General features: G+C 45.9%; 1 protein-coding gene and 1 long non-coding RNA gene across 8 annotated transcripts; one reads left to right on the top strand and one right to left on the bottom strand.

The window, feature by feature from the left end:
• Nucleotides 1-2,414: 2,414 nt before the first annotated feature.
• znf219 (zinc finger protein 219) lies at nt 2,415-15,255 on the bottom strand. Of its 7 annotated transcripts, none has more exons than XM_088989923.1 (5): nt 15,088-15,255; nt 7,882-7,953; nt 5,791-7,801; nt 5,559-5,711; nt 2,415-5,229 (listed from the first exon to the last, which is right to left on the bottom strand). In XM_088989923.1, exons 1-5 carry the CDS (start codon nt 15,124-15,126, stop codon nt 4,235-4,237), a joined length of 3,270 nt encoding a protein of 1,089 aa, XP_088846049.1. In that variant the 5' UTR covers nt 15,127-15,255; the 3' UTR covers nt 2,415-4,234. The 7 variants fall into 7 exon arrangements, with proteins under 7 accessions (XP_088846049.1, XP_088846052.1, XP_088846054.1 ...); XM_088989926.1 differs by having other exon boundaries at nt 7,905-7,953; nt 15,088-15,171; XM_088989928.1 differs by lacking the exon at nt 15,088-15,255 and adding an exon at nt 14,306-14,779 and having other exon boundaries at nt 7,905-7,953.
• LOC148901864 (uncharacterized) lies at nt 14,851-16,150 on the top strand. Its single transcript, XR_016114199.1, has 2 exons — nt 14,851-14,984; nt 15,276-16,150. It is a non-coding gene; the product is annotated as an uncharacterized LOC148901864 (long non-coding RNA).
• Nucleotides 16,151-17,500: the final 1,350 nt, after the last annotated feature.

Raw genomic sequence — 17,500 nt, forward strand, 5'->3', positions numbered from 1 at the left:
GTGCGCATGCCATCCACACCAACGGCCTCCTCCAGCCGTTGCCAATGAGAACACAGTATGCCTGTGCGTCTGCTGAATAGACTCGGGTAAAAAGAATGAAAAGGAAGCGGCTGAGGAGCTTTCAGCCCCAGGAGATGAGCTGTCACACAAAGCCGTGTGTGTGGCTCCTGACGTCAAGTATGAGGGAAGAAATATATTTTAAAAAAACAAATAAAAATAAAAAAAGCTAAGATAGGTTGGATAAGACCACATCAGCCGAATAAATACAACACAAAATCAGAGACTACTTGCAATTGTGTGTGTTTGTGGGGGAGGGGGGCATGTTTTAGTAATTGACATGTTCTGGGTGGGTTTTTTCCGGGTACTTCGCTTTCCACCCACATTCCAAAACCATTCATGAGTTAATTGAACACTCCAGATTGTCCCTAGTTGTGGTTATGTGTCTACTTGTTTGCTGTGATTAGCTGTGAAGCAATTCATCCCTCTGAGGGACAATTTTGAATGTATAATCAGCAATACATGCTTTTGGAATGTGGGAGGAAACTGGAGGACCCGGAGAAAAGTCACACAGAGAAACTCCAATCAGGGAGTCCTGGGGTGGAAACAAACCTGGTACCTCTGCACTACGAAGTTGATATGCTAACTGCTACCCCATCGAGATTATCTCTCTGTCTCTCTCAACTATAAACCATAACCGTGTTTGAAAAGAGGAGTACTGTCAAACTTCTAAAATAAAGTTTTTTTTTTTCATTTTTTTGTAAACGACGAATAAATGTGTTTGGGAAGTGAGCTGTTTGAGTGTGATCATGTTTGCGTTCCTTGCTGCAGGCCTCTGTAGCGCAACAACACTGCGACAAAATAAGCTCAAGAAGAAAAAAAGAAGAAAGCCGGTGAGTTGACGCCGCGACTCGAGATGGAGGAAGACGGGAGAGGGGGGCAGGTGGGAAGAAGCGTGGGATGCATGATGAAGAGGAAGCATTAGTTGACACTCACCTCACTCATGGTGCAAAACTGCGGCGCTTCTGGACGATGAAGAAGATGAGGAGGGCGACTTGCCGACGCCGCTGAAGTCGACAAGAAGAAAAAGAACAACCGGGATCCGGTGGGAGGGAGAAGAGAGAGAGAGGAAGAAAGAAAGAGAGAGAGAGAGAGAGAGAGAGAGAGAGAGAGAGAGAGAGAGAGAGAGAGAGAGAGAGAGAGAGAGGGGGGAAGAGCGAAATGAAGAAAAAAATAAAGCTGCTGCTGTTGCTGATGCTGCTGCTGAAGCCGGCGGATGCTGCGAGAGCGAGTGAGGCTGCAGACTGAAGCTCACTGGAGGAAGAGGAAGAGGCAGACGAGGATGCTCAATCGCTCGCTCGCTCGCTCTTCTTAACGCACCCCGCCAACCTCCCCCACCCCTGCGTTAACCCCTACACTCAGTCAGCTGGGAGACTAACGGAGCGTCAGAAAGAGGTCGAGCCCGGAGCAGTCGATCAACTGCTCCCTGCTTTTCGGTTAATTGTCCTCGTGCTGCTTCCTGCGGCCTTGCAGGGCTGGTGGTGGGGGGACTCCAAAGTTAAAGTGTACCGACAGAATGGTGCACTAGGGGGCGCCATTCTGTCAAAAATCAATCAATTTGGTCAATTGTAAGGTTCGGTTCTTACAGAGCGAAAGGTGGGGGACTGGTTAGACTCAAAGTGAAAAAGTGCATGGTTCGATTCTGGCTTCTGGGTTTCCTGTGTGGAGTTTGTATGTTCTCCCCAGTGCTTGAATGGGTTTTCTCCTGGTACTCTGATTTCCTCTCACATTAAAAAACATGCATGGCAGGTTAATGAAACACTCTAAATCACAGGTGTCAAAGTGAAGGCGCGGGGGCCAGATTTTTCCCGCCACATTATTTTATTCCGCCCGCGAAAGACAATCAAACTAGTGAAATTCCATGATGCTTGCTGAAGTCCGAATCAAAATGTCAAATTGGCCCATGTAAACCACAATAAGAGTCATTATTCTTGAGTTCAAATATGAAAACTAGTTATTCATTAATTTCTTGTGCGCTCTTTTTGGAATATGTGGAGGGTATTAAACATTCTAATGTTTTCCCCAAATTCATAACAGCCCTTGAGAGGAAGCCCTAACTACAATGTGTCCCCTCAAAATTGATACTTAGGGCATCTAATTGTCAATTTTGAATGCTTTTTTGGTGTTATTTTTTCATCTTCAAAGTAAACGTTTACAGGATGTAAAATCTAATTGTTGATATTACCATGAGCTAATCTCGCATTGCTATTGCTATTCCTTCTGTCAATCATATGGCACCGTGTCACTCAAGTACATCAACGGTATAATTTGAACCATCTTTTTTAATGAATGTACAGTATGTAAGTATCTCAGAGTGGCTGTTGAGCTACAACTTTTGTGAAGAGAAACACATTCAATCATGTCATCTATTTGTTTATTAACTTTTTTTTAAATGTTGATCATATTAGTCACGACTAGAGTATGTTAGATGACTCGGTCCTCACTGCAATGGCAGTCAACTACACGAGAGCGCAAACCCCTGCGGTCCCTTGGGACACCCGTTGATTGGCAGGCGGGGCATAAGGTGCAAATAGTTCAAGTGGCCAATTACAGTTTGGATTGCGGGAGGCTATTTCCTTTTCTTGCCAATTTAGGGCCTGGCTGACGCATGGCCGTACATTCAAAACGAGCCCCTCTCTACACTAAGCTGATGAACGGATTGGTGTGCCTGTTTGAGCCGGGTGGGGGAGCGGTTGTTTGGGTTTGTGCTCTCATTCTTTTCCAACAAACAAAAGAAAAAATAATAATAAACAATATACAGGTACCAGCGACACCTCTAAGCTAGCTAGCTGCACAACATTCAACACGACGTTACTTTTCAAGCACAAGAACATGTTTAAAACATGTCAAACGCACATGGAAGTCCAAAAAAAGGCCTTAGGGCCATAAAAGGATAGTCGGGAAGGAAGAGCGACAGGGGAGAAGATGATTGGTCTCCGTCTAACTTTAGTGTCTCGTTGGACAGTTTGGGCTAGTTTTAAGCTAGCCGTGGGCTTTAAGACTATGTACTCGGTTTAGGATCTGGGTTGAGGGTGTCTGCCAGAAATCGGATCAAGTCTCACACACACACACACACACACACACACACACACACACACACACACACACACACACACACACACACACACGCACGCACGCACGCACACGCACACGTCTCAAACAATTCCCAAGTCATTGTGGCTTGAGCTAGTCAAGTTAGATTCCTGAACGCAGTCTTGCCTGCAATATCTGGTCTTCATAAAAAGCCAAAAGAAAACAGTTGGATCACCAATGAAGCCTTTCAGGGATAGCACTTACTCCAGTGGACATCTTATCATGTTATCAAAGGTAGATGAAAGGGTAAAAATTAATACATTTATAACAATTCATTATATCTGGAGTTGTTAGCTCCCATGGAAGTCATAATCCAGTCGCAAGCCTTTTAGTTTAAGTCGATTCAAGTGACAGGTCATGAAAAACAGTGACGGCAGTTTACTCTGGTCCAAGTCACACTGAGTCTCGTCTCCATGTCTTCTGCTTTGGCGCAAAGGACAGACAGAAAGAAGCGGGTTGTACAAAACACAGCAGGAAGTGCTTGAAACAGAAGGCACGGTAAAACCGCCGCTCATTAAGGAGCGTCCAGTCGGATATCGAAGATCGGCATCTCTGGCCGTACATTCCCACGGAAACATATTGACACTCTTCAACAAACCGGGAGTTGATCCGTTTTGAATCCAAAAAAATTTTGATCCACTAAAAGAAGGACAAGTTGCACAGTGCTGCGTAAGAACATTCAGCTCACAAACACCAAGGTCATTTTCCAACCAAACAAACACTATTTAAAAAGTTGTCTTTTTTTTTCTTGTGGTAAAAGCTACACTTTCCACTGGGACATCTTTGTTTTTATTAGTCTTTTTCCTCGTGGCTGCTACCTTTGCACATTCCTATTTTCATCACGACATCCGATTTCTTCAATTTACAAAGAAAAGAAAAACACTGGAAGTGCAACTTTAGTCCACCCAGTTTGGAAAGAGACAAAAAAATACAATGTTGACTGCAAAGAGTATCCCACCTTCCAAATATGGACGTGGACCATTTTGCTGGAATGCTTTTTGAATTAACAAATGTATTTCGGGGAGAAAAAGAAGTAAAAAAATATCTGGAAAAATGTGCACCTGTTTGGACATCCAGGGTTGTTTTAATCAGCAAGGACAGTCCCATCAGGGTGGTCCTCCGGGCAGCTGCTGGAATCAGCTTCGTCCTCCTGCTCTTCACCATCATCACCCCCGGACTCGCTTCGTTGAGCCGGGCCCTCATTCAAAGCCCAATTGGAGTCTATTTTTTCACCATGATAGTCCGAGGCGAGCCCATTGGGAGTCCAGATCTGATTTGGGGAGCTTTGCAGGGCTCCTGCTAGAGACTTGTTGGTGTGCCCCCAAATCCCCTGGGAGTTGGGCTGGTGGCAAGATCTGGTACCCTTCGTAGACCCGTCCTCATCATCGTCATCCAAAACGGACAAAGAGTTCATTTTGCGTCTGGATTTACTGGTGTGGTTGACCTGGAGGTGCATGGTCATGAGCTGCGCAGAAGATGTCCGAAAAGGACAGTCTAAACACTGCTTTAGTTTGATGTCTTCCCCTCCTCCTTCTTCCAACTCTTCGAGGCCCGGGGTTGGACGGCGGGATAGATCGAGAGGTTCAAATGTTCTTGATTGATTCAGAGCGGGCGACCCTAATTTGTCGGAGGCCACCACCAATCGGTTGGTGGTAAGGGGCTTACGGCGGGAAACTTTGAGAACTTTTGGAGGAGGAGACTCCTTGATCCATGCTCCTTCCAATCCACCGGGGTAGAACCCCGCCATTGCCCCCGATAGATATTGGAATTGGGTCTCCGCGTCAAGATCCCTGGGAGGCGCAAGGGTGCCTTGACCGGTTCGATGTTCCTGCTGTTGGGGAAGACCAAGGAGCCAAGATCGCTGACTGGGGCCATCGGACCGAACTTTGAGATCCGTTGGTGTGCGCCGGGGCTTAACAGAGGTCAGACCGTTGATGGCGGCAGCAAGTTTGCCCACAGAGGACATGGCGGAGCCTGGTGAGTGGCGTTGCTCCCTGTGGTGCCGCTGAAGGTGGTATTTGAGTGAACCAGACTGGGTGCCAGCATAGTCGCAGTGGGGGCATTTGTAGGGTCTCTCACCTTGACAAAACAAGTGATACATTTTATTCATGGAATATTTGTCTTCCATTACCTCATTGGTGAGGAAAAGGGCTGTGTGACTTCATAGATTGAAATCACAGCAGGAGATGAAGAGGGAAGATCAATTCTTCAACTATGACCCAGTTGCTAATGTTTTGCACATGATGTGACAATCAAATCCAAGGACAGAAAATTGCTTCAAAGTAATATTAGACAGAGTATAACACAAAGACGTTACGATATTGCGAATTAAGCAATCTCCCAAATGGGTCTGTTGCAATGAGAGTGTAACACTGATGAAGATGACGTCAACAGAAGAAGTTTCCTACCTGTGTGGACTCTCAGGTGGACTTTGAGGTGATGGGATGAGCGGAAGGCTTTACCGCAGTAGGGGCAATCTTTAATCCCTCGACCACGGACGCGCTCCCTGCTGCTGGTGACAGAAGGCACCGCACACAGCGCCGCCAGGGTCCCATTCTCTCCTGGAAAAGCAGCACAACAATGAAGATGAGGTTAAGCGAGCGAGCAAAACCAAAGGACTTCGGTAGAGAAGAGACTGACCTTTGAACCCTGGCATGACAGAGGGAAAGCTTGGCACCACTCCTTGTTGCACTTTGGATTCCTGCCTCAGGTCATCTTGGCTTCCTCTGGCTCGACTGGAGCTGCAGGATCCGTCCATCTCACCCGCAGAGCTGTCTTCCTGGGTGTGAAGACGTGCATGAACAAGCACCTGTTGGAAGCTATGGAAAAGCTTTCCGCAGTCGGGGCATTCCCAGGGACCCTTGGCGACCGCAGATGATCCTCCCGAAGCTCCTCTAGGATCCAGAGCGTCAGCATAGGCTCTGAGAGGATCCATTTCTGCTCCCAGTGTCCTGGTTAGACGGGTATGGTGAACCATGTCTTTCTCTCTTTGCTGCTGGTGCTGAGCCACAGCGAGGCTTCGAGCCACCAGCTGCCACCAGGGGGTTTGCTCCACTCCCTCGGTGTTGCATATCGGCTCCGTTCTCTCTCTTGCGGCCTCCCCTGCTTCCGTGGTCACGGCGCTGCTACCACTGCTTCCCCTCTCAGCCACCTGAGCCACAGCTTGGAGTCTCTCCGTGCAGCTGGCCCCACCGCTGTCAGCGGGAAGGCCCAAGTAGCCCATGAGAGGTGACTTGCTAGAAGCCGTGCGCATCCTGCTTGTAGATTCTTTCTCTGGTCTGCCTTGGACTACTCTGCTAGAACCGTGGTGAGCCAAAAAAAGGCTGGAGTAGAGGGCGTTTAGGGACAGGGGACCCGCACAGCCTTTGGCCTGTGGATCGGGATCGGTGTTTCCCAAGCTGGCTTTGAGGCCTAACTTGTTGAGGTGTACTTTCATGTGGTTTTTGAGAAACCACGGCTCCTTGAAGCCCCGTCCGCATACCTGGCACTTGTGGTCCAAGGAGTCTTTGTGCTTTCGCATGTGTCCTTTGAGGAACCACGACTGAGTGAACCTCTGTCCACAGGTATCGCAACGGAATGCTGGCAATGAGGACAATCCTGACATTTTGGCAGGTGATGTGTTGTTGAGAACTTCTGAAGGGGCGTTGCCTGAGATGGAGTTGGAAAAAGCGCAAGGCAAAGCAGACACCTCAGGTGAGGGGTGGCACTCCTGCAGATGGGATGCCAGTGAGCTTTCCTGGTTGGCGGAGAAAGGACAAATCGTGCACTTGTAAGGATTGTGGAGAATGCGGATGTGGCGCGCCAATTCGGAGGCCGTGCGGAATTTTCCTTTGCAGGCGTGGCAACGGAACATCGGTGGAGCTGCAGCGGACACTGTCCATGGATCAACGTCTTCATTTAGTGGGGGGCTCAATGTCGCACGGGTCTGGATCACTTTACTTCCTTTGAGCTCATCCTCTTCTTCCTCCTCCTCGTCGTCTTCCTCTTCCTCGTCCTCCTCCGGAAGTGTGTGCGTATGATTCCCACTCGCCAAGTGTCCCCCATGCTTCTGAATCTGCTCGCTTTTGTTCTGTTGGAGTATGAGATTCTGTTTGAGAGGCGTTGAGGGGAGAACGTTGCGATAATGTGATGAGGTTTGGCGGTGACGGTCCAGACTGTGAGCTCTGGCGTGAAGGGACAAAATGCTCTGGAATCGGAATCTCTTCCCACAAACGTGACATGAGAACCGTAGCGACGGTCCTGTAGACGCCCTGGTGAAAGCGTCTCTCTGGAAGAGCTGCAAGTCCAGCTCATCATTGCCGCTTCCGCTGGGTCCTGAAGATAAAGCAAACTCCAGAGCTCCGAAGACAACGGGTGGTGCAGAGGGCGTGGCCGGCGGTGAAGAGTCCAAGTTCGGATTACGCCCTGCTTCGGGTCCACCGCTTCCCGGGAATAGAGCCACGGCCGGGGTGGGGGACGGAAGAGCGTCGCCGTTCTGTTGGTCATCTTCTTGACCTTCATGGTTGGGATGGTTTTCCTCAGCAGGAGGCGACACAGAGAAAGGGGGACATGGCGCTAGATCCGAACCGTCTAAAAATGTTTTTTGACTTTTTGGATGGGCAAGTGGCTCAGGGGAACAGGGCAACACAAACTCTGATGGGGAATCCATCGTCTGCTTGGACAACATGCACAAAAAGACAAATTAGCGAACCACCACATCACTGTAGTGGTCTGTTGAACTGAAGGAATTACCAAGAGCATATGAGGCGTTATACCATTCTCTAAGATCTCAAGTGGCGAAGGTGCAACTCTTCCTTCAATCCCCTGAGGAAAAATCACAAGAAAATGTATGTTTAAAAAATATATGCAGAAGCAGGTAAAAAAGGCATGCTTCTTGCTAATGCTAACACATGCAGCAAGCACATCATCAATCTTCACCATGAGGACCTCTGAAACAAAAACAACCGCACACAATGACTAAATGTGCAATCTCTTATTCAGTCATTTACTCGGAGTTAGTGCACCAGACAGAAAATCTGTCTTTTGATTGTTCTTTGGCATGATGATTTATGACGGATATGTATATTTGTAATCTGATCTGATTTTAACTCATTTTACAAGACATGCGAATCTCTGTTATTGTTGCACTATGACAACGAAGGCATTGAATGTGATCTAATGTAGCTTTGTTTTTTTGTGTACCTGTATTTGTGTGTGTGTGCGTGTGTAACAGGTGTGCACTTCTTACACACACATGGACATTTAGCCTAATGGCCTGTGTGTGTGCATGTGTGTGTATATAGACACCGGTGCAGGATATTCACTGTCCTAAACAGGAAGGGCGGTATTTGGACTCTTCCTGTATGCACACACACACGCTGAAACACACGCACACACCATATTTCGACAAATGAAAGATGCACACTTGATTGTGCATTTGTAAGGTTCCTAGGATCCATCATGGCTAAGGAGTGCCATGACACACAAGGTTGCACAGTGTGTGTGGATGTGGGTGTGTGCGTGTGCGTGTGCGTGTGCGTGTGTGTGTGTGTGTGTGTGTGTGTGTGTGTGTGTGTGTGTGTGTGTGTGTGTGTGTGTGTGTGTGTGAGCGAGAGTGTGCGCGCACGCGCTAGTATGGCAAGATTGTTACGCGGACAGATGACATTTTAGCTCAGCGATGAGTCACAGGGATATCGCCACACACAGGTTAATTGTTCTTTCTCTCCTGTCTGTCTTTTCCTCGCCCTGACTGCCTTCTCCCATCCCCCGTCTCTTCTCCTTTCTCATGTCTCTCACTCGCTCCCTCCCTCCGTCGGGCCATTATTCACTAATTTTCTTTCATTCTCTGCCCCCGCCCCGGCCTCCCTTAACTCCCCCCTCCTTTTTCCATTCCCGTCCTGCAGTGCAGTAGTTTGGCGCCATGCCAGAGAATGCTATCAGCTGGTAGACTGGAGGCTGCCAACATGGCGAGGTGCAAAAAAGCCAAGGCACAAGAGAAAGAATACACACAGAGATTTTACAAAAGATCAACCCAAACCTGCCGTGTGTGTATGTATGCGTGTGTGTGCGTGTGTGTGTGTGTGTGTGTGTGTGTGTGTGTGTGTGTGTGTGTGTGTGCGCGCGCGCGTGTGTATTTGTGTGTGTATGCGTGAGTGTACATGGTAGCTAAATGAAATGAATCCAGAGCATTTTCATAAGCCCCAGCTACCCTTTGTTCCGCCATGACAGATCTTGCCAACACCACGGTGCCGTGGGCCCAACATGGTACCGAACGGCAACCGTGGAGATGGAAGGAAATCCTCACAAACGCCTCTGAAAAGGAAGAACGTGGAATCTCAGAGTGAAAAAATGCCTCAGATGCAAACAACGTCAGCTCAGGAGATTCCTCCGCTGTGGGATCTTATCCATGTCCAGTGGAAGGGGAGGGGGACAGGTGTAAATACTGTCTGTACTAGTCTTTTTTTCATGGATCAATACTTTCTCATCTCTCATCTCATCTCATTTTCCGTACCGCTTATTCCTCATTAGGGTCGCGGGGGTTGCTGGAGCCTATCTCAGCTGTCTTCGGGCACGAGGCGGGGGACACCCCAAATTGGTTGCCAGCCAATCGCAGGGCATCCAAAGACATACAACAGTCACTCTCACACTCACACCTAGGGACAATTTGGAGTGGTCAATCTGCCTGTCATGCATGTTTTTGGAGTGTGGGAGGAAACCAGAGGACCCGGAGAAAACCCACGCAGGTCCGGGGAGAACATGCAAACTCCACACAGGGAGGCCGGACCGGGATGCGAACCGGCGACCTCTGCACTGTGAAGCCGGTGTGCTAACCACTCGACTACCGGGCTGCCCGGTAGTCGAGTGGTTAGCTCCCTGAGTATTTAATAAAGTGGTTAGCTCCCTGAGTATTTAATTTTAGTCATTATATTTGAAACCAAATGACTAAGTTGCACTCAGTTTGTTAAAATAGGCTAATATCCATCCATTAGCACTTATGCATAGTTTTCCACTGATATTTTTTATTCTTCTTCAGAGTGCAAGTTCACAATAAATAAATAAATAAAACAAATAATTAAATATTGTAACATTTAGCTTGTAGTCGACGTGCACATTCCACCATGATGTCCCTGATCCACTGGTGAAGAGACGCTTTGATCCTCTCCTCTTTCATCTGGAACTGCTTTATGTAACAAAGAGGGTACAGAAAGTGCTTAAGAATGAATGTCTCTCTGTGTCTTTGTGTTGTCATGTTATTTGTTATTTAGTTTTTTTTTTGTTCTTTTGACTTCAAGAGAGTGGCTGCCTTTCCAGCAGCTCCTGTATTTTGCTTTTCTACTTTCATTTCTTTCATAACTTTGCTGCTGTGAAATGTAAATTTCTCCACTGCGAGACTATTAAAGGCAAATCCAATCCAATCCAATTGTAAATAAACAAATAAATAAGTCAATAATAATAATAATACATTTCATTTATAAGTGCTTTTCAAAACTCTCAAGGTCACTTTACAGTCACAGGATACGTTTTTCTGTGGGTGAGCAGCGGCAGCCACAGGTGCCAGCAAGTTAGTAATAAATGAACAGATAGATATATTAATTAATTGATTAACAAATAAATGAATGGATAGATAAATAAGATAAATACATTTACAAATTAATGAATGAATAAATGAACAAATAGACAAATAATAAATAAATACAAAACTGCAAATTAACGAATGAATAAATGAACAAACAAATAACAAACAAAATAATAAATAAATAAATAAATACATAGATGAACAAACAAACAATAAATAAGGGGGTTCTTTTGTGCATTATTTTGTGCCAAGTTATCCAAATGGGTATTGTTTCTTGATTCTGCACTATGTACAGTCTTGTTTATAGAACGGTTTTTGCACATCTACATTTGCACAGTATACAGTTGACATTTTTATTTTGTTATGCTTAGAATATCTTGTTTTCTATCCTTTCACTCCCACCCCAACCCCATCCCTCTTCAATTGCTGCTGTGGACTGCAAATTTCCCCATTGCGGGACGAATAAAGGTATTCTGATTCTGATTCTGATTCTGATTCAAAAAGTAACAGTAAACAAATCCGGTTTAACTTTTATAGCATTTTTCAGAGATTGTACTTTTTTGTTTAACTTCACTACACTTATGCTCTTTTTACGCAAGTATGTCTACAGAGTATGACTACTGCACAGCAACGGAAAACACTCTTGGACCAGAAGCAGGACAACTAGACCACGAGGTTCATCTCACTCAATCACACACACACACACAAATAAAATAAAATAAAACAATCAGCTTTCATTTGCGCTCATGCTGCGCTTAATGATCAAAATGTTCATTTTTTTCCTCAGTCAATTATGATGATGACAATGGCTTGAACAAGATCACTTCCAAAAGCTTTACGGGGAAATATGTACAGTATGTTGTCAACATTTAAGTATCCAGAGTTGATCCTAAAGTGCAGGTTAGCGCACGTCTTGCACGTTACGCCTCCTCTTTGAATATGACAAAGCAGGAATGTTCTCCTGGGTGTCCGACTAAAGCCCACCAACAGCTCACCGCTTCACTCTGCTCCCGCAGAGTCCTTCAAGGTCTAGTGGCTACTAATGAAGCGTGAGGGACTTTTTGCAGATTTTCCTTTTTTTTTCTTTACCAAAGCAGATTTTCCTTTTTTTTTCTTTACCAAAGCGATTTTGAGGGGCACGATACGTGTATAAAAACTGCTGCATAAATCCGGCAGTCACCAATTTGGGCTACAGGGCCACATTTTAGTCCCAAGAACCAGATGTCACATCTACATTCTACGACCCGGTTATCCTCGACCTTGATTCGTCATTTACTATCATTATTTCTATATGTATCGGAACGGTAACATTACATCCAATGGCAGCTGACAGGACTCATGAATACATCCCATAAATATGGCATATTGCTTTGGTCAGATTAAACGTGGCGTACATTGATTTTGGTTTTCGAAAAGGAATGAAATGCGTCAATCCAATCCATTGAATCGCGATGACTGGTCACATCCAAAATGGCTGCTGCGTCAACGCTGCCACACAAAGCCGCTTCCCTGCATATACGTCATCGACCTCTTTGTTTTCATGACGTTACCTTCTCCCCCCTTTTTTAGGCCTAATTAAGAAAGGATGTCACCCATATCGACTTGATTATGTTCACTGAAAATATGCACGTTCAGGAGCAAAGACAAGTTACACCACTAGGAAATCCATTTTCTACTTCTCCCCATTCGAAAATCTACCGGGCCGATAAAATTCCACCTCAGGGCAAGTTTCACTTCCTAAGTGAATCTCCCTGGTGGAGACAAGAAGGAAGAAATAAAACCGTAAAGTCAAGCACACTCTGTGTGCTTTTTGTAGTTCACCTTCAGGAAAAAAATCTCCACAGTGGAGAATGATGCCAGCAAAACTTGTAAAATGCTGCAAGGTGATGTTACTTCGGGAAAGAAGACCCAAGATTTATTTTCAACAGCAATGTCCTGTTCAAACGGAAGCGCCTTGACCTCATGACCTTTTCCACAAACGTTTAGGAAAGGTGCTAGAAAGCTTCCATTTAACATTCCTAAAAGGCCTTGTGTATATGCTAGGAGCACAATTTTGTGCTGTTGATGATTTTTTTTATTCTAAAAAAAAAAAATCCTTTCTTCTGGCTTCTGATTGGCCACCCTCAGGGGTCGGGGGCCGCACTTGTTGCTTTGGAACTGAAAGTAGCACAGTGAAGTGCAGTTAGGGGAGGCATCATGTCATCATGGAAATATCAAATAAAAAATACATTAAACAGTGATATTTATTGAATGATTTGTAATTTAAAGTTCTTTTCCATTTAATTTCACCATTTTTGGATATTTTTTTCAAAATCGCTGCATTTTTACATTAACCGCTCAAATACTAAGTAGAGGCGAGCGGTGAGGCAGCAGCCGGCTGAGCCTCACCATGGATTGCGCAATGACGATGCTAACTTTGCTGGTTTGCTCTGCAGTGAGACCGCATTGCTGTCCCTCTGCATATCGCAATTAAAGTGTTCAAAAGCTTTTAGTATATGAACTACATTTCTACACTTTAGCTGGTGTATATAATGTACAGTCACTGTACATTCTAAACACTGTACTACAGTGTTTATTTTATTTTAGTCAAAACTGTGTGCATAGGTGAGGCACACAGTTCTTCTGCCTCATGACAGGGGGTGCTGGTGATTCCAGAGATTCTCCTTGCGCCTCCTCGGCAAGTTCCAGTCATTTTTTCGTGTTGCTTGGCGTTATTTTCAGAATGGAGGATTACATATCTAAATTGAAAGAATTTTCTAAACTAGACTTTCAATCGAAGCAGGAGATAATAATTAAAGGAAGACCAACACCGGACTGTATAGCTCACAAATAGTGAGGGATGAATGTGCATCTCCTGGACAGCTTCTCAGCTTTTTGGCCAAGAAGGATCTCATTGAAACTATTCCTGAGGCGACAAAGTTGCTCCAGCTCGTGCTCACTCTGCCAGCTACTACAGCATCAGTGGAGCGGTCATTCTCAGCACTGAAAAGACTGAAAACATACAGTCGGAACAAGACTGATCAAGGACGACTTTCTTCACTGGCACGGATCTCCATTGAGACAGAGAGACTTTTAAAACTGAAGGTAAGGAAGGCGTCTGCAAAGCAGTTATCGATGCGGCGCATGGGCTTCATTTGTAAAAAAAAAAAAGGTAACACAATAATAACATGTTTTTACCTTCTTTTTTTCTATACTACAGTTAATACAAAGAATGCTGACATGACATGTTAAACAAAACACGTTAACTGTTGCCAATCAAATGGTGAATAAGCTACTCTGTGGAGTTCATGTTTGTAAATCTGACTGTGATGACGTCAGTGCCTCACCAGCCATGAACCTCACCGCACGTCACTGATATCAGATGACACCACTGATGAGCAAAATAGGCTTCATGTGTCACAATGGACAGACCGACACTGTCACCTGGAGAGCCTGACCCCTCCACACAAAGGGCAAAACGACTGAAGCGACGTCCTTGACAACCCAGTCAACACAACCTCACACATACAAACATGAACACTTTTACTCCACCCACCCCAACCCCCACTACTCAAAAAAGGAGAAAAGCGAATAGAACAGAAAACCGTCAAGTCTCCTGACCACAACTCCACAGATGAACATCTTCCTGTTTGGCGTGAAGACGTCAAAACATGGGTGGCAAAGAAAAATCGAGAGTGCTCAACGTCGTCGTGTGAGCAACTGACGGCTCCATTTTGCCCAAATGTTCGAGGGTTGTACAAGGAGGAGGAAGAGGAGGAGGAGGAGGAGGAAGAGGTCGAGCCATCACGGATCACATGTGAAAATCTCTACAAACGAATCGAAGAACTCCCAAGTTCCATGTGGCCCAGCCTGCACACTTTTTTCCTTTTTTTTTCTTCTTCTTCCGTGCAGCGTCCGGAACAATCGGATTATGCAAGCGTGTGTTTGCGCGCGCCCTTGATGTCCCCGCAACAAACGGCTGATCGCCGCAAATCTGCGTGTGTGTCCGTGTGCGTGTGATTGCAACTTTTGCGCCACATGCAATTTGAGCAGCGATGATTTCGGTTCGTATTCGCTCGCGCAACTTGCTCAAAGTTAGCGAAGGCAAGGGGTTGGGGGGGGGGCGCATGGAGAGGGGGGGGGTTAGTCCCATATGTGACTTGTGTGTCACGCGTATCGCACTCGCGAACACGCGCGAGGCTCCACGCACAAAAAGTGTTTTCGCAGCACAAAGCGACGAGCCGACAATAAACTGCAAGAAGGAAAAAAGCGACCGGGGGGGAGCAAAGTGCACGTCTAGGTGAGTCGGCGCGCACACGCGTACGCACGCACATACGTGAACACACGCACATCCATGCACATTTCTCGGGCGGGCGACAGCGACGGAAAACCTTCGTACTTACGCGTAAGATGGCTCGCAGATAAATGACGCGACACGTCATGATTACGTTCAGCTTGAATTAAATACATTACGACTTGGGGGAAAAATGGAAATCGGGCTTGTGTACAAGCATACGGCGGCGCCCCCTCCCTCCCTCACTCTCTCTCTTTCTCTCTCTCCCCCTCTTCTCTCCCTCCCTCCATTCTTCAGGGCGGAGGGCTCCGTGTAGGTTGGAAATGTTAATTATGATCTCAGCACGGGCTCCATTTTACAACAGCGTCGTCCTGCCGTCCCAAATATGGCAGCTGACACGCAGGAAGAACAAGAAGAAGCGTTTCAGTTGTCACACGGACGGCGTTGAAACCACAACAACTTCTTAAACTGACAATTCATCGAGCCACTTTGCGCCTCATTCAGTCTCGCGAGAGGTCCAAGTGGCAAACCGGAACTTCGGCTGGCGGGGAATAAAACAGACTTTTTTTTAAGTACCATTCTGCCAGTGGAAAGAAGGCTCGTTCACAATCCTTTATTTGTCCTAAAGATCAAAAACACGGTCCCATACTCAGTACCGCTACATGGTATGTGCCCCTCCATGCCAAAAAAAAAAAAACGTTAAATGGCATAGCATGTATTTAAATGTTTGGATTTCTAAATAACCACAGTCACACTCGCGCTAAGGCAAGAGGCGATCGAGGAACATTTTCCAAATGACAACAAAAGACATTGTTAATGTGAGCGACAACGTGAGGCCGTCAGCAATGGAGGCCCCCTTACTAGCGGTCCCCACTGGTGGCCTGATAATTAGTTAGTTGAGATAGTTCAAACAGACAACACCACTTCAAGAAATATTGTGATGACAAGTTGCGTGAAAAGTTGACCGCAAATTGAACTAGCTAACATTAGCTAAACAATTGACTGGATAATAAACAAGGTGTGATGTAACAATCTATTTTTTTTGGACTTTGTTTCGACGTATCCGGCAGTCACGTCCGTTTGGTCACATGCCAATTCTCATTTCATACTTTGGCAAAAGAATGCATTCATAGTGGAGTTGTCGCTGAAAATAAATGTTTTTTTTAAACCCCTTTTAGATCTCAATTTTGATTGGCACCTATCGACAATGACCTTGGAACTGGCGGTATTTGAAGGTCATAGAATTTTGCAAAAAAGCTCTGGTGAAAATGAGATTTCGGGAGCCCCAATCATAACCCCCTCAAAAGTCACTTAGACACACCACTGGAAAGTATGGAAAATCGTGTGGACGTTTCTGTCAAGAGGCTAGCCTCCAAATTAAACTGATAAAATTGTAATTTTGGCTTGAAGCTGCCGTTTTCATAACTCAATTTAAAAATTGCAAAATGAATAAGCAACAATCGGGAACAGCTCCACTTGATAACTCCACATTGACATTCAAAGATTTAAGTCGACTATTGGCTAAATGCTATCATGAATATTGGCTAAATGCTATCACGACCTCACTATAGCTTCCGCTAGCTTGATTGCTACTCGTCCTCCAACATTCATGCTGACGGGACGAATGGGATGGTGGCTTGGAAAGTTCTCAAGTTACATCTTGCCCGGCGAAAATGTTACATCCAATAATGCGTAACAGCTAATACATGGTAAAATTTTGCGAGCTACGACGACATACTGTACGACGTCATTGCCGTCAAAATGACTGATGCTACAAAATTGATGGGTCAGGCTATTTACAGAGCTTTTTTTCATGATGCACGTTCTGGATTTGTCATGAAAAGTGAACATGAGGTGCCATTTGGTTCATTTTTATGAACTCTGACAGCCTTTCCAACATGCAAGTTTTAAATTGCCTCCTTACCACCTTTCAAAGTGGACAACTGCACACCTAAAGAGTCCAAACACATTGGTCACCTGCGCTGTTTTCCGAAGGTCCGAATTTCTTCCTTGCCCACACACACACACACACACACGCACGCACGCACGCACACACACACACACACACACACACACACACACACACACACACACACACACACACACACACACACACACACACACACACACACACACACACACACACACACACACACACACACACACACACACACACACACACACACACACGTGTAGAAGAAAAGAGGAAGGAGCGACGGACTGATGAAGGCGTACTTGCCTGGAGTTGACGAGCTGCCGAGGCCTTTGGGTTCAGGTGTGATAACGCTCGCCACGCATTTGCTGAGATTCCAAATGTCTGTGCTGACACTCGACATATCTGCTGGAGGAGCCATTGTGTGCTGCATTTGTGTCAGCAGCCATGGCAGTCTACAAGTGTACGCATGTGTACATTTGCCATTGTGTGCCCCTGTGTGAGTGTGTGTGTGTGCACAATAATGGCATGAGCCACCGCCGCCTGTGATGCTTTGATTGTTTGCTCCGCTGCAGCAGAAATGCAGCAA

Source organism: Hippocampus bargibanti, linkage group LG02 (assembly GCF_051943395.1).
Source record: "Hippocampus bargibanti isolate YZ-2025 linkage group LG02, ASM5194339v1, whole genome shotgun sequence".
In the NCBI taxonomy this organism is placed as follows: domain Eukaryota; kingdom Metazoa; phylum Chordata; class Actinopteri; order Syngnathiformes; family Syngnathidae; genus Hippocampus; species Hippocampus bargibanti.

Bases quoted from the DNA above. Each gene is read 5' to 3' on its own strand.
- znf219 (XM_088989922.1), bottom strand. From the start codon at position 8,070: ATGGTGAAGATTGATGATGTGCTTGCTGCATGTGTTAGCATTAGCAAG. The intron at 7,802-7,881 runs GTAATTCCTTCA...TTGTCCAAGCAG, and splicing joins TAACGCCTCATATGCTCTTG to ACGATGGATTCCCCATCAGA. The intron at 5,712-5,790 runs GTCAGTCTCTTC...CTGCTTTTCCAG, and splicing joins TGTCATGCCAGGGTTCAAAG to GAGAGAATGGGACCCTGGCG.